Source organism: Lacerta agilis, chromosome 9 (genome assembly GCF_009819535.1).
Source record: "Lacerta agilis isolate rLacAgi1 chromosome 9, rLacAgi1.pri, whole genome shotgun sequence".
Classification (NCBI taxonomy): domain Eukaryota; kingdom Metazoa; phylum Chordata; class Lepidosauria; order Squamata; family Lacertidae; genus Lacerta; species Lacerta agilis.
In genome coordinates this window covers 878,332-893,811 of record NC_046320.1, presented here as the reverse complement: position 1 = coordinate 893,811, position 15,480 = coordinate 878,332, and the positions used below count along the sequence as shown (strand labels likewise).

At 47.8% G+C, this 15,480-nt stretch overlaps 1 protein-coding gene across 6 annotated transcripts in view; it reads right to left on the bottom strand.

Annotated features, from left to right (window-relative positions):
- Window positions 1-12,722: 12,722 nt before the first annotated feature.
- Window positions 12,723-15,480, bottom strand: part of LINGO1 (leucine rich repeat and Ig domain containing 1) — a 190,157-nt gene continuing 187,399 nt past the window's right edge. For all 6 annotated transcript variants that reach the window (XM_033160120.1, XM_033160119.1, XM_033160122.1 and 3 more), the window contains exon 2: window positions 12,723-15,005. In XM_033160120.1, the coding sequence (XP_033016011.1) occupies window positions 13,149-14,993 (1,845 nt within the window). In that variant the 5' untranslated portion in view covers window positions 14,994-15,005 and the 3' untranslated portion in view covers window positions 12,723-13,148. The remainder of the gene's footprint in view (window positions 15,006-15,480) is intronic.

The following is a 15,480-nucleotide window of genomic DNA, read 5'->3' as shown; positions in this document are numbered from 1 at the left end:
AGCTCAGTGGAAGAGCATCTGCTTTGTATTCACAAGGTCCCAGGATCAGTTCCCAGAACCTCCAGGTAGGGTTTATTTATTTACTAAAATATTTGTATGCCACTTTATCATAAAGAATATTGTAATGATTTGCAGTAGTAAATACACAATTGGGTTGTTCTTTTGTTTTTGTTTTGATTATGTATTTTGTGTTTTTATATTGTGATTTTATCTTGTGAACCACCCTGAGATCTTTGGGTATAGGGTGGTATACAAATAAAAAAATAAAACAAAATAAAATAGAAAGCCATACTATAAAACATCAAATCAGTTTACAACAGACATCAATCAACCATTGTGGAAGGATGTATTGTTAATTTCCTGCATAGACTTTGTGGAATAGAAACGATTTCAGCAGGTATTTGATAGTTGGCCTGGAAGACGCCCACAGAATCTCTCCTGGGGGGCTGGGGCTGGGGCTGGGGTGTTCCACAGGACTGGTTTGATGGTGCTAAGGCTTGTCATAAGAAGAGCCTCACCAGCTTGGGGAATGACTAGCGATGCTCCTGAAAATGATCTCCATGATCAAGGTGAGGTACAAAGCTTCAGCTGATCCCCGAGGTACCTGCAGTTAATGCAAGAATCTTGGACCTGGCATGGTCCCATGTCTGAAACCCCAGAGAGCTGCTTCTGGCCATTGTAGACAGCACAGAGTGAAAAGGGGCAGTGGTATTTCTCAGGATAAGGCAGCTCCCTGAGTTCCCTGGTAAGACTCTGCAGGGTGGAGAAAGAAGGGGCCCAAACTGCCTGCCATTGGCTCTGGCTCCCCCACCCACCCACCCACCCACCAGCCTCCCTGCCAGTCCCACTGAGCACCAGCCACCATTAGCCCAGTTGGTTGGGAAGTGCAAGCAGCCTGTGCAAGCAGCCAGTGATGGCTGCTAGGTGGTCATGATTAAATATTTCTGAGAGACTTTGCTGATCCGAGGAAGGGAGCCAGCTTCTTCCTGTGAGCCATGACTCCTGTTCCCCAGGGGCCGCATGACAGAACCGCATCTTGCCCTTTCTCCCCCTTTACAAAACAGCAGGAAGCTCTTCTGGCAACCAATAATTTGTTTACAAGATCTTAATAAAATCTATGGTATGTTTCATCAGGCTCTGATTTATAGCCCCGATGGGAGATAAGGAAGTGTGGTTTTGAAGCTGGGGAAGATAATTGTCTTCCTGCTTTGTGAAGGAGGAGATACTTTAAAAGAATTTTGGTCTCCGCCAGTCAAAACAGCCAAGGGAAACATGCAGGTGATCCATGTTGAGGGACAAGTCCTGCAAAAGAGGGTCTAGGAGTCGGACTCAGAAGGTATAATAGAATCATAGGGTTGGAAGGGAAACCCAAGAGGTCATGCAATCCAACCCCCTGCAATGCAGGAATCATGACTAAAGAATCCATGACAGATAGCCACCCAGTCTCTGTTTAAACCTTCTGAGATGGCCAATTCCACAGTCGATTGGCTCTTGCCCTCAGAAAGGTTCTTCCTAATAGTTAGAATCTCCTTTCTTGTCATTTGAATCTGTTGGTTTGTGTTCTGAACAGTGACCCAGCAAGTGATCAGGGGAGGGTCTGGAGCACCAGGAACAGGGCAGACTCCTCAGAGTTCATGGACCATGCATGGATGGAGGAGCCAGCTCTGATTTCTGAGTGCTATAGGGCCTGTTTCACTGGGATTGGTCCTTATGGAGGGGAGGGCACGGGTGGGTACCTGAGCAGTATTGCAGCAGCCCAAAGCCCAGTCTAGCAGGCTTAGCCAGCATTGAGCCCTGCTAGTATATAGGGATGAAGTTGTTGTTGTTGTTGTTGTTGTTGTTGTTGTTGTTGTTGTTGTTGTTCAGTCGTGTCTGACTCTTTGTGACCCCATGGACCAGAGCACGCCAGGCACGCCTGTCTTTCACTGCCTCCCGCAGTTCGGTCAGACTCATGTTGGTAGCCTTAAGAACACTGTCCAACCATCTCGTCCTCTGTCGTCCTGTCTCCTTGTGCCCTCAATCTTTCCCAGCATCAGGGAGTCTTCTCTTCTCATGAGGTGGCCAAAGTATTGGAGCCTCAGCTTCAGGATCTGCCCTTCCAGTGAGCACTCAGGGTTGATTTCCTTCAGAATAGATAGGTTTGATCTTCTTGCAGTCCATGGGACTCTCAAGAGTCTCCTCCAGCACCATAATTCAAAAGCATCAATTCTTCGGCGATCAGCCTTCTTTATGGCCCAGCTCTAACTTCCATACATTACTACTGGGAAAACCATAGCTTTAACTATACGGACCTTTGTCGGCAAGGTGATGTCTCTGCTTTTTAAGATGCTGTCTAGGTTTGTCATTGCTTTCCTCCCAAGAAGCAGGCGTCTTTTAATTTCGTGACTGCTGTCACCATCTGCAGTGATCATGGAACCCAAGAAAGTAAAATCTCTCACTGCCTCCATTTCTTCCCCTTCTATTTGCCAGAAGTACTGGAACTAAACAACTGAGAGGAACATAGGAGGCTGCCTTTTGCTGAGGGCTCACCCACACTTCCCTGTTTGTTCCATGATGTCTAGTCATGAGTCTCAGAATACTAGAATTGCAGAGTTGGAAAGGACTCCAGGGGTCATCTAGTCCAACCCCTTCCAATACAGGAATCTCAGCTAAAGCATCCATGACAGATGACCACCGTCCTTCTGTTTAAAAACCTCCAAGGAAGGAGAGTCCACAATCTCCCAAAGGAATCTGTTCCATTGTCAAACAGCTCTTATTGTCAGAAAGGTCTTCCTGATGTATAGTTGGAATCTCCTTTCTTGTAACTTGAAGACATTGGTGCAGGTCCTGCCCTCCAAAGCAGGAAGAAACAAGCTTGCTCCATCTTCCATGTGACAGCCCTTCAGATATTTGAAGATGGCCATGATATCTCCTCTCAGTCTCCTATATCCAGCTCCCTCAAATGTTCATCACAAGGCTTGTTTTCCAGACCCTTGATCATCTTGGTTGCCCACCTCCTTTGCACACTTTCCAGCTTCTCACACCCTTCTTAAATTGTGGTTACCAGCATGGGACACAGAATTCCAGGCGTGTTCTGACCAAGGCAGAAGAGAGTGGGGCTATTAGTTACCTTGGTTTGGACACTAGACTTCTGTGGATGCAGCCTAGAATAGCAAGAGCTTTTTTTGTTGCCGCTGCATCACACGGTTGACAAATGTTAAGCTTGTGGTCCACCAGGACCCCAAGATCCTTTCCACATGTACTGCTAGTAAGCCAGGTGTCCCTCATCCTATATTTGTGAATTTGGTTCTTCCTGCCTAAGTGCAGAACCTGACATTTGTCCCTGTTGGAATTCATTTTGTTGGTTTATGCCCAGTTTCCAGTCTGTTAAGGTCATTTTGAATTCTGATTCTGCCTTCTGTGGCATTAGCTACCCCTCCCAGCTTGGTGTCATCCCCTCAATTCCTTCTTCCAATTCGTTTATGAAGACATTGAAGCTTTTCTTCATTCAGCAGCAAACAGCAGGGTTTTCTGGGTAAAGGGGTAGGACAAAAAAGAAGCAATCTCTTGGACCTATTACTAGGAACCGTGGGTAAACATCCCGTGTGGAGGAGCCCAGCTTCAGACCATTGTGTCCTCCCAGCTCAGCATTTGTCTGCCCTATCTTTCAGCAGCTCTCTGGGATTTCAGGCTGCGCTTTTTCCCAGCCCTGCCAGGAGATGCTGGGGGTTGAGCCTTCTACATACAAAGCAGATGCTCTGCCACAGAAGTATGGCCCTTCCCCCAAAGGCTTGAGATCTTCCCTGGATCACAGTGAACCTCTTACGAAAACCAGCAGTGCATTTTTCCTAGAAAAAGGTGCCGGTACTAACCATTTTATTCCTCTTGCTTTTCTCAGCACTAATTTAAATGCCAATATTTCTTCCTCCTCCTCTTCCGCCTACCCTTTCCCTCTTTCTCCCTCCCAGTTCTTACCCTCCTTCTGGTTCCCCAGCACCAACACTTCCTTTATATCCCTGAAGAAGGTACCACTGAAGAAGAGAGCATGCACACAAAAGCTCATACCAAGAACAAACTTAGTGAAGGAATTTTTATTTTTTATTTTGTTTTGACTATGGCAGACCAACATGGCTACCTACCTGTAACTTTCTCTCCCCAAGTGTTGCTAAACACTGTCCCCTCACCCCTCCTTATGGCTCGATCCCTCTGTGCCTCTCGCTCTCTTTTTAATTCACACCCCCTAACTGGCTCTCCTTCCCCTTCACAGTCACCCATCAGAGCAGGGTCACTGAAAAGAAAAAGGCGCTGGTACTATGTACTACAGTACTGTATATCGCCAGAAAAAAGCACTGAAAACCAGCATCTAATACTTCCTCTGTATATTGTGGTCTGAGTCATTTCCCCATGGCATGGAGACCTCGTCCTTCAACCTGCTGCTTCCTGACACCCAAAGGCAGCTTGTGCTGTGCTCTTCCGTCTCTGAGAGAAGAGGTTTGGACCCGTTCAAGGGCTCTTTTGCACCTGGAAGCCTGTTGCATCAGACTTTGGCCCCCTGCCTGGGGGTGCTGCCCCCTCCCCTGTCCTCATGTGCTACAATCTGCACTCCTGTACTACCTCATATTCATCCCAGCCGCCTTAGACACCCGAAGACCTTTTGGCGGTAACAGTTGACTAACAAGTAACAATAATACTGATAATAATAATGGTAATATTATTATTATTATTATTATTATTATTTAATTAAATACAACTGGAGGGTATTCTTGGAGCAACAGCCATCCCTTGTTGCACTCCCTAACCAGACTTGGATTCAAATGCCTTTAATTTCCTTTGTAGGAGCAGCACATGTTTCCTGATCCTCTCCTTTGACAGCCGGAACACTCTGGCATGTGGCAGGTGCCTCTTGGGGCTTTCTTTCCCCCCTCTTCCATGCACAACTGAATCAGGCTCTTTAATTGCAGTATTAAAAAAAAGGATAACTGGAAGTCAATTATGAGAGCCCTTGCAAATTGCTAGTGTTAATAGGCATCCAGGAAAAACATGGATCTTTTAGCACCTGCCCACCAGTCAGTGGCTGTTTCCAAGACTCTTTAATTGCCAGGAAGGAAGGGGAAATCCGCAACAGGGCTGCTCAGAACTCCCTGGGCTTTAAAATGAAATGGGATGCTTGAAATAGAAAAAACGGAATGAAAACCAGAGTTTGCTTCATCCTAGGGTTCAGACACATCCGTGAAGCCGAATGCTGGAAGATTCAGCACAGAGAAAGTCGTTCTTCACACAGCTCAGAGTTAAACTGGATTCCATTCCTAAAGAGGCAGCAGTGGCCACCAGCTTGGATGGTTTTAAAAGAGGATGAGACAAATTTCATGTAGGGAAGGCTGTCAGTTCCCAGCAACTGGTAATGAGAGGCTTCCAACAGTGGAGGCAGAACACACCAGGCCCCACTGCATTAGAGGAATATTATTGTCACGTTTTTTATTTGAAGCAAAAGGTCAGGCAATTTTTTATTTTGAAAGTAACACATATGTGCCAGCACTACAAACCTATGTGGTTTTATACCAGTTAGGGCCTAGCTACACTTTGTTTGCCCTGTGTTTTCTTCCATCTGTTGTGCTTGCAGATTAATACCAACAACACCACAAACTGGCTATGACTATAAAACCAAATTTACTGGAATAGAAATGAGCTGATAACCATTGGATTCACAAACATGCTAAAGTGCCAAGTGCAAATACTGAAAACAAAAGGTAAAAATACAGAGATATCTGAACAAATTGGATTGCTGAATAATATAACAAGTGGCGTGAGTCCAAATACAGGATAATGACCCTGTGCCGCCACAATGGTGAGGGTGGCACATAGGAGAATGGAGAACGGAGAAAGTTCAAAAACCGTTGTTGGTGTCGAACTAGATGGAATGTTTCTCAAAGGGTCTCAAGTTGGAAACTCCAAGCTGTGTAAATGGAAAAGGCGAATCAAAGCCACCACCCAGATGTGGTGTGCCTGAGATTATCTTTCCTACGTGGAGTAACCTGTTTTGCACTATTTGCTTTGGACTGATGAAGCACTTTGCGAAACCGGACATGTATCCGGAAAGCAGGTCTTCATCCCCATCTGGGTGGTGGCCTTGATTCGCCTTTTCCATTTACACGGCTTGGAGTTTCCAACTTGAGACCCTTTGAGAAACATTCCATCTAGTTCGACACCAACAACGGTTTTTGAACTTTCTCCGTTCTCCGTTCTCCTATGTGCCACCCTCACCACTGTGGCGGCACGGGGTCATTATCCTGCATTTGGACTCACGCCACTTGTTATATTATTCAGCAATCCAATTTGTTCAGATATCTCTGTATTTTTACCTTTTGTTTTCAGTATTTGCACTTGGCACTTTAGCATGTTTGTGAATCCAATGGTTATCAGCTCATTTCTCTTCCAGTAAATTTGGTTTTATAGTCATAGCCAGTTTGTGGTGTTGTTGTTTTGTTTTGTTGTATTATTTTCACCACAAATGATATTTGCGTATATTATTTGCAGATTAATACCACCACAAGTTTTGTCCAGGATTCTGGGTCCTCGTGCCATACCTGTTCTGCACTACTTCAAGAAGGCAGCCCTGAAAACATGTGACATCCCATCCACCGCTGTTCCATTTTTCTTCCTTCTTACCCACCCCTTTCTCCGCCCCTGGTGCCACAGTGCAGCTGCACACGCCCTTCTTTTCAGTTGCTCTTATTCGGGAGTTCTTGTGGTCCATTGTGTTCCTGTGCACAAGCACACAATATCTCGCTGTTGCTTCTCTAGAACACCCAAGGAGGTGTCCAACAAGCACAAGTTGAAAATAAACACATATTGTATGTAGTTGATTACAATGCCTGTAGGCAGTGCTTTTTTCTAAAAAAAATAATAATGTTTAGGGGTACTCTCATTTTCCTACTGATATTGAAATACTGCCCCTCAATGAGGCCGAACTTAGATCCACAAAATGTTTAGGGGAATGCGTCCCCCTGCATCCCCCCAGAAAAAAGCCACTGCCTGTAGGATTGCAAAAGGGAGACACATTTGGGGCAGGGAATCAGAAGGGCACAGCAACAGGCTCTGGAGACAATGTGTGGAGACACAAGGGTCACAGAGGAACACCCACACAATGTGCCACAAGGGAAAGGGAGCCCCGCAAAAGGATTGGATTGGAAGGGAACAAATTTCTATTTGGGGTTTAAGGGGTTTTTCATTTGTTCTGATACAGCAGTAAAATGTGTTGCTTTGCGTTTCTGACTCGTGAGATACATGAAAAGCTTTTGGACCGTTACTATTGATCCAATGCAAATTCTAAAAAAGCTTGGGACAAATGGACATGTGGACAGGCCCTTAGTGTTTGCACATTTCCCCAAAGATTTCTGAGTATAAGTAGTTTGAGGGTGCTTGGCTTTCTGTGAGAGAGACTCCTGGCTCCTCCACACATAACTGCACTTCCCAGAGTCCCCTGCGGGAAGAGGAAGTAGCTCTTGAAGGAGTTTACACCTGTGCTGCGTAAAGGCTGCATCCTAGCCAAGCTCCTATGCTTGACTGCCCCCCCCGGCCCCCGCAACCCCCCCCACCACCACCATTTTTGCACTTGGCAAAATCCCTTGTGGGCTGATATGCATGGCTAGCTGGTTATTTGGGGCATCTAGCACTTTCTGATTGCTTCAGTGCCACTTCCTCTAACTTCTCTGGGTGATAATTTTACATTGGTGGAAAGGCAACCGTGGCATGGCACTAAGCAGACACAAATCTCTTTCCTCGGGGGGGGGGAGGGGTGCGGTGGGGCTAAGCTGTCAGACACCAGACCCTCTAGCTCACTATTGATCTCTATGTAGAGGAGGGATGAGGAACCTTTGGCCCACCAGATGTCGATTGACAACCTGCAATATGGAACCTGATGGCGGGGCTGAGCGCCTATGGGCCTGCATTTCAGACAAAGGATACACTCACTTAGGGACTGTGCATGCTGAGTGGGGTAGAGCTTTCCTAGTGAATTCTTCTAGAAAACAATTGTGCTCACGTGACCAAAAGGGTGGAGCACCTGCTTTGCAGGCAAAGGGAATCAGATTCGTCTCTGAGTGCTTGGAGAGCCTCTAGCTGTCAGAGTAGACGACAATGTGCAAGTCGCACCAATGGGCCGACATGTGTACGGATGTGCATATAAAAAAAATCTATTTAGCACCAAAACCTCAACTTTGAGGTTTTGTTTTATTTTAAGGTGACAGGGTGGGCAGACTATACAAACTCAAGCTGGAGTGAGTGAGGAACCTCTGGCTCTCTGGAGGTTGCTCCCTCCTTTGGCGCTGCTGGCTGATGGGAGTTACGAGTCCGATAACATCTCAAGGGCCACAGGTTCCCAACTCCTGATTTAAAGCAAATGCAGGAAACTAAACAGTAGAAAAAGGAGGCGCCGCACAGCTGGGAGTCAAGAGCATCAAATGCCATTTTATACGTATGTATCATTTGATGGCTGGAACTGAGGGGTGTTAAGTTCCAACATCTGAGGGCTACAAGTCCCTGCTCTACATTGTCAAGTATTACAGCAGTGGTTCCCAAAGCAGGTGTGGTTGCCCTCTGGGGGGCAGGAGGTGGGATTAACTAGGGCAAAGAGCACCAAGAGGCAAAGAGGCAGCAGGGTCTGGGTCCATTATAGAATTTGTGCAACATTTCCACGGATGATGGCACCAACCCTGTTAACGTAGGTGAGATGCACCTTGGTCTTGAGACCTGCGGCCCTTGGGACTCCGGTTATTGCAGAGTTCAGCGGATGGCGAGCACCTCGCCCCTTCTGCACCTAAGGGAGCCTCTTCTTTTCTTACAAGCCTGCTCTGCTGTCACCATATTTCCAGCCCTCCCACAGCATTGACAGCTGAAGTCCCAAAGAAAGGCCTGAGGGGGGCTATCGGAGTCTAGCTCTCAGCTGCCAAGGATGAAGCAAGCCGGTGGGAGTTATTATTAGACAGTTGAAGGGGAACCAGAGAAAGGTGTTGCCAGGAAGGAACTCCCTGTGGAAGGTGTAGGCGGATGGCCATGGCAAATGAATCCCTGCCGGAGGCCAAGACAGACAAAAGCCAGAGGTCTATTTTGGGAGCAACCAGACTCTGAGGGAAGACAGTAGCAAGCGGATGCGACTCAGCTGCCCCCTTGAAGAGCTGCAGCCACTCTGCACATCTGTTGATTCTATAAGGTTAACACAGGCATAACTCCTCCCCACACAGCCCTGACTTTTTCCAGCTCCAAACCCAGAAATGGAACCTGAAATGGAGCTGGATTTGCAGGTGGCACCTGTTGGAATTGATCATTTGGAATGCTAGGGCTGGCTTATATCGTACCATCCATCACTTGATCCCCTGCCATTTGATTTACCCCGGTGTTGCAGCCAGATACATGAACTATATTGTAATAAGAGCCTGCTGGATCAAGCCAAGGGCCCATCTAGTCCAGCCTCCTGTTCTCACCATGCCTGTGTGAAACCAGCAAGCAGGATTTGAGCCCAAGAGCTCTCTCTCCTCCTGCGGTCTTCAGAAGCAATGCTGCCTCCAACTGTGGAGGCAGAGCAGAGCCACCACGACTAGAAGTCACCCATAGCCCTCTGCTCCTCCATGAACCTGTCTAATCCTCTTTTGAAGCCATCCAAGTTGGTGGCCATCCATGCCTCCTGTGGGAGAGAGTTCCAAAGTTTAACTTCATGCTGCCTGAAGGATTGTCTTCTTCCCTTCTGTTCTATAACATATAAACCAACAATGAATAACAAAAGAGAAAGTTATCGCATCAGACAGGCATTGGAGGTGGCTCTGAATCTGGAACCTGCAAAGCTCCATGCCAACTTCCATTGCAAGATGGGAACATGCTCGGGAGAATGGACTGGCATAGGATGTTTGAGGCCACATGCGGGGGATATTAGTTTCAGCCTGAGGTCTGCATTTGCTCATGGACAACTTTCCAGGGTCCACATGCAGCCTTTGCCTAGGGGCCAAGGCAATGTTGGGCAGAGCCACTGGAAGATGCGACTCTTACAGGCTATAATCCAGAGGCTGCGGTTTCTACACCTGACAAGTGAGAGCCATTGTCGCAGTTCAAGGACACATTCCCGCCAGGGAAGAAGCTTGAGGAGCAGGGAGGGATGTGGCCTGGGGAGAGTCTGGAGGGCCACACTCACTTCATGTACCTCAGCACACTTCCTGATGTATGGCTACCTTCAGCTTCTGCTATTTAATATTAACTAATAGCCCAGGGAATAGGATTATAAATCCATCACCGGGCTTCCTGCAAAAATATATGAATCCTGCCTTCGCCACCAGTGCAAACACAAGATAGATATCAACCATGAGATTTGTTTCACCTGATGTCAAGGACATCCTCCTTGACAGAGGTCTCTGTGAATTTTCTAGGTTTCTTTTGCTCCTCTCTCTCTTAAAAAAAAAAACAAAAAAACACGAGCTACTGTTTCACTTCCAACTCTGCTGCTGCTTTTATCAATGGGGACAGAGCAAGAGTAACAGCCTTGTTTCCCTTAGCATCCTCTTGGAGCCGGCTTAGTCATTCATAGCTAGCAGGGTGCTCACTGGCATCCAGAGACTGCAGATCTGAAATGTAAATAGATGCCAAGCAGGCAATGCTCTAATGGAGAGGAATGGGCAGAAAGGCCCTTGGTGTTTTCATTTTCTTGAAAAAGAACTCTGCTCTGCTCTCCATAGGAAAAGGGCAGCTGGTTCAATTAACTCAGTGAGCAGGACTACCTGGCATTGACAAACAGAGACGAGCTGATAAAGAGAGGCTGCTGGATGTACGGCTGAGAATGCAGGAGTTCCATTTATCACAAGCCGCAGATTCAACATTAAGGATGACCTGTGTGTGAGAGAGAGACTTTTGCACCCACCTCTGCAGCAGCAAAGTGGCATTGCTCACTTTCTTCAGCATCCGAGATGCAACTTACCGGTAATGATGCTGTAATCCTATACTCACTTACCTGGAAGTAAGTCCACTGAAATCCAAAGCGGCTTGCATTTGAGTAGACATATATAGCAGGGATAGGGAAACTTTTTCTGCCCAAAGGCCACGTTCCTTTTGGCCAACTTTGGGGTTGGGGCTGTCACATGCCAGCAGAGGAAGAAGGGGGAGCAACGCACACGTGAGAAGGACCATCCGTGCACATGCACACACACACCCCCCCGCTCATATCCACCCACACGATTCTTCCTCCACATCAACACATATATTCAAAGGGCTTCATCTGTAGAGCTTCAGTCTTGAGCACACTTGGCTATATGTCCATTTAACCTGGTACGGCTGACTTCTGAACAGGCATACCGAGGATTGCAAGGTAACCTACAGCAGCCTTAGCTCAGTGGTTGAGCGTCTGCTTTGCATGCAGAAGGTCCCAGGTTCAATCCCCAGTGTGTCCAGGCAGAGAAAGGAATGCCCCTTGTCTGAAATCCTGGAGGGTCACTGCCAGTCAGTATTGGGTTAGATGGTCTAATTCGATATAAAGCCACTTACTATGCTTATATGAAGGGAGCTTAAGAAGCTGCCTAATACAGGCATAGGCAAACATGGCCCTCCAGATGTTTTGAGACTACAACTCCCATCATCCCTGACCACTGGTCCTGTTAGCTAGGGATGATGGGAGATGTAGTCCCAAAACATCTGGAGGGCCGAGTTTGCCTATGCCTGGCCTAATACAAGGTCAACTTGGGGGTTCCTTCTAGCCATTAATGTCTACTCGGACTGGCAGCAGTTCCCTAGGGGGCAAGAAGAGAGAGGTTGCTCCTTTTACTGCTACCTGATCCTACCTGAGACCTGCGGGTATGGGGCAGTATGCAAATTTAATTAATTAATTATAATAAGCAGAAATGCTAGAGGACTGGACCTGGGAACTTCTGCATGCCAGGGGTGCCAACTTGAATAAAATATTTGGGGGGGCAGGTAAGCCCCACCCCACATAATTGTTCACAGGATGTGGCACACACACACACACACACCATTTGAATGGCAATGTACATCAATTTTGGGGGAGCCCAGCCACCTCAAATATTTTATGGGGGGGGGACAAAGGGACCTTGCTCCCCAGGCCTTGGCTCAGCCAAAGAGTTTATTCTGAGCCACTGGCTCAGAATGAGCAATTCTATTCTGGGAGGGTTTCTTCAAGAATGGAGAAGCAACCATTCTGCATAAGACGTGGAGTAAAGCAGCAGAGCTGTAGGCAAGCTGCCAATGGGGTGTGTCATAGATCTGAATGCTCTCGACACCTCAGAGAAAGTTTTCTATATACAAGGGACAAGCACATCAGGGACTAATGCTCATTGTGTCTCCTTTCCTTGTGTGCTCATCCAGCATGGGGAGAGGAATCTGTGACCCTCCATGTGTTCTTGAACTCAGACTCCCACCATCCCTCACCATTGGACATGCTGACTGGGATGGCAGCTAGACTCCAAGAATAGCTGGAGGGCCACAGGTTCTCAAAATAGGATGTCCCCACCTGCAGTCAGAGGTAGCACTGCCTGAAATGTTATCACTTTGACTGACCGCCTCACCTGGCACAGTGCATAGACAGAAAGGTATAAGAGCAGCACCCTTTGCTATTCAAGGTGCAGGATCAGTGCCTCCTTTCTGCATCTGCTTGCAACCCCAGGTCAATCAAAGTCAATCCTAGAGAAGCATTAAAAATAACAACAAAGCAAGCAAGAGCCAGAAACGAAAGTGGACAGATCAAGAAGTCAAGATTTTGCATTCCAACTATCTATAGGAAATAGTTCTTTTTATTATTATTTCAAGTTTTCATAAAAATCCATAATTATTGAAATCAAAGTTACAGAGGAAGTTCGTAACTTTCTTTTAAATCAATTGTTGTTTTGAATTCTTGTTGAATTTCCTGTCATTGTTAGGATTGACACTGGAGCCTGTCAGAATAGGTCCTACAAACACGGGAAGTTCTGGAGACGTCAACAAAACACACACCCCCCGAGGTCAAGGGGGAAGTGATGCAGGATAGTGGCCCACAGAAGGAGGATGGGGAGCTGGGTGGAGAGAAGAGAGGTTTGCATGTTTCTTGAACTGGATCTCTTTATTATTAATTTTTTTTTATTAAAAAAACACACACGCCTCTCATTACTGAGTTCCAGCCAATGCTCTCTCCCCCTCTCCCTTCCTCAGATCATTTTCATGTTGAACTTGCGTGGCGCATCCGCAGCAGAGCTGATGCCGGCATCGGATTTGCGCGGGACATACTCTATTTCAATGTTGTGCTTGGTGTTGCCTTTGCCCCGGCTCCAAAGGAAGAGGAGCACCAGGCAGAAGAGGACGACCCCCAGGAAGGAGATGAAGCCCATCGTGGTGGCAATGATGAGGGTCTTGATATCAAAGGGGAAAGGCACCGTGGCTCGCGTGCTGTTGGCGTCACTCTCGTTGGGCTGGTTGGAGATGAAAGCAAAGGTCTTGTTGGGCTGGTGGGGCCAGTCGGGGGAGTAGCTGCGGACGTGCAGGTGGGCCAGCATGGTGTCGTTGCCGCCAGCATTGCTGGCGATGCATAGGTAGGTGCCGTTGTCTTGGATCTGGGCATAGCGCACCTCAAGAGTGCCATCAGGGAAGACGGTGAGCCGCCCATTGGTTTTGGTAGAGATGAGGTGCTTCCTCGGCGAGAGCCACATGATGGTCGGAGGTGGGTCTCCATCCGCACGGCAGATGAACTGGACCGTGTGGCCCTCGTCCACAAAGATCTGCTGGGGCTTGCGGTCCCTTATCCGGGACCGGCGGCAGATGAAGTAGTTGGGCAGGAGCGCCTCAGAGAAGTCCTTGAACTCTTTGCCTTGGACAAATTCAGGGGTTGCGCAGGTGGGCTGACGCTTGTTGAAATTGAGCCTCCAGCGGCGGCGGAAAATCCAGAGAAGCCGGCAGTCGCAGGCCAGAGGGTTGTTGTCTATGATGAGAGTCTCCAGGTTCCCCACGGAGTGGAAGGCTGATTCTTCCAAGGTGCTCAGGAGGTTCCCTGAAACGTTCAAAATGCGCAAGTAGTTCAGGCCCCGGAAAGCATACGGTTCCACCATGGTGAGCTGGCCACCAACCAGCTGTATCTCCTGAAGCCTGAGTAGATCATGAAGCATGGAGCCTTCAATGGTGATGATGGGGTTGTAGGACAGGTTCAGGAACCTGAGATAAACCAAGTGCCTCAAGGAGACGTAAGGGATGGAAGTCAGGTTGCAGTGGGTGATGGACAAGGATGTCAAGTTAAGCCCATAGAGGCAGTTGGATGTCATGGTATCTAAGTAGGGCCAGTGTGAAATCTCCAGGACCTTGAGTCTGTAGAGCCTCTTAAATGAGTAATCCCTGATGGCGTTGATGTTCAGGTGGCGCAACCGCAGCACAATCAAACCGTGCAAATGAGAGAGAGCTTCTGTGGGGATGGACGTCAGGTTGCATTTTTCCAGAGTGAGCTGCTCTAAGCTGTTGAGGCCGCTGAAGGCCCGGTGGGAGATGTAGACCAGGTCATTGTCCCCAACCTCCAAAGACTTCAGATTGTACAAGTCCTGGAACATATAATCCAGGAGGATCACAATTTTGTTCTCGCTAATGTCCAACTTGGTGAGATTGCTGAGTCCAGTGAACACCCCGAGTGGGATGAGTTTGAGCCTGTTGCTCCTGAGACCCAGAGTCCTGAGGTTGAAAAGGTTATTGAAAGCCCCCGGCTCAATGGCACTGATAATGTTCTCGTTTAACTCCAGCTCCTCCAAGTGAGGAAAATTGGCAAATTCATCCTGGTTGAGAGTCTTGATGCGGTTTTTTCCCAGGTCCAAGAGCTTTGTCTCCGTGGGGATGCCCTCAGGGACAGCCAGGAACCGCTTCCGGTGGCACAGCACCGAGCGCTCCTGGGCAGAACAGTCACAGCGGGGTGGGCAACCCGTGGCAGAGCCTGAAAGGATGGATCCCAACATCAAGATGAGAATGGGCTGCCAGCAGGCCAGGATTGGGCTATACATGCTCAGCTCGCCCACCACCATCCTATCTTTCACCTGCAGGCAAGAGAAACAAGAGGAGGTGTTAGAAACAGAATGGACATGAAGTCACCAGGCAACATGACACTGTTGATATCTACGAAAAAACCTGAGAGAGTAGATGGGGAGGCAATGTTTTAGAAACCCACAACTCCCTGCAGACTGCTAGCAGAGGACTGAACTTGATGGCACATTCAAACAGGCTACACAAAGACATCTCTGCATGCTGTAGGCCTGTGCAATGTGCTCGCCCCCTGCAATTGATTCTTAGGCATGCTCTTGGAAGTATTTGGGGGCAATATTCTCTAATAGGCCATTTGGGGTGTGGAAAAAGATCTTAGCACATTTTGGGGGAAGTGGGGTTTGGGGCCTGAGATCAGTAAGCCTGACTCCCCCCTACTCCAGACTACACCAGAAGCAGGTCCTCCTGAGGTTCAGTGGCAGGGATCAAACCATCCAATCCCAAACCTGATTTGTGAAGCACCAGCATCTT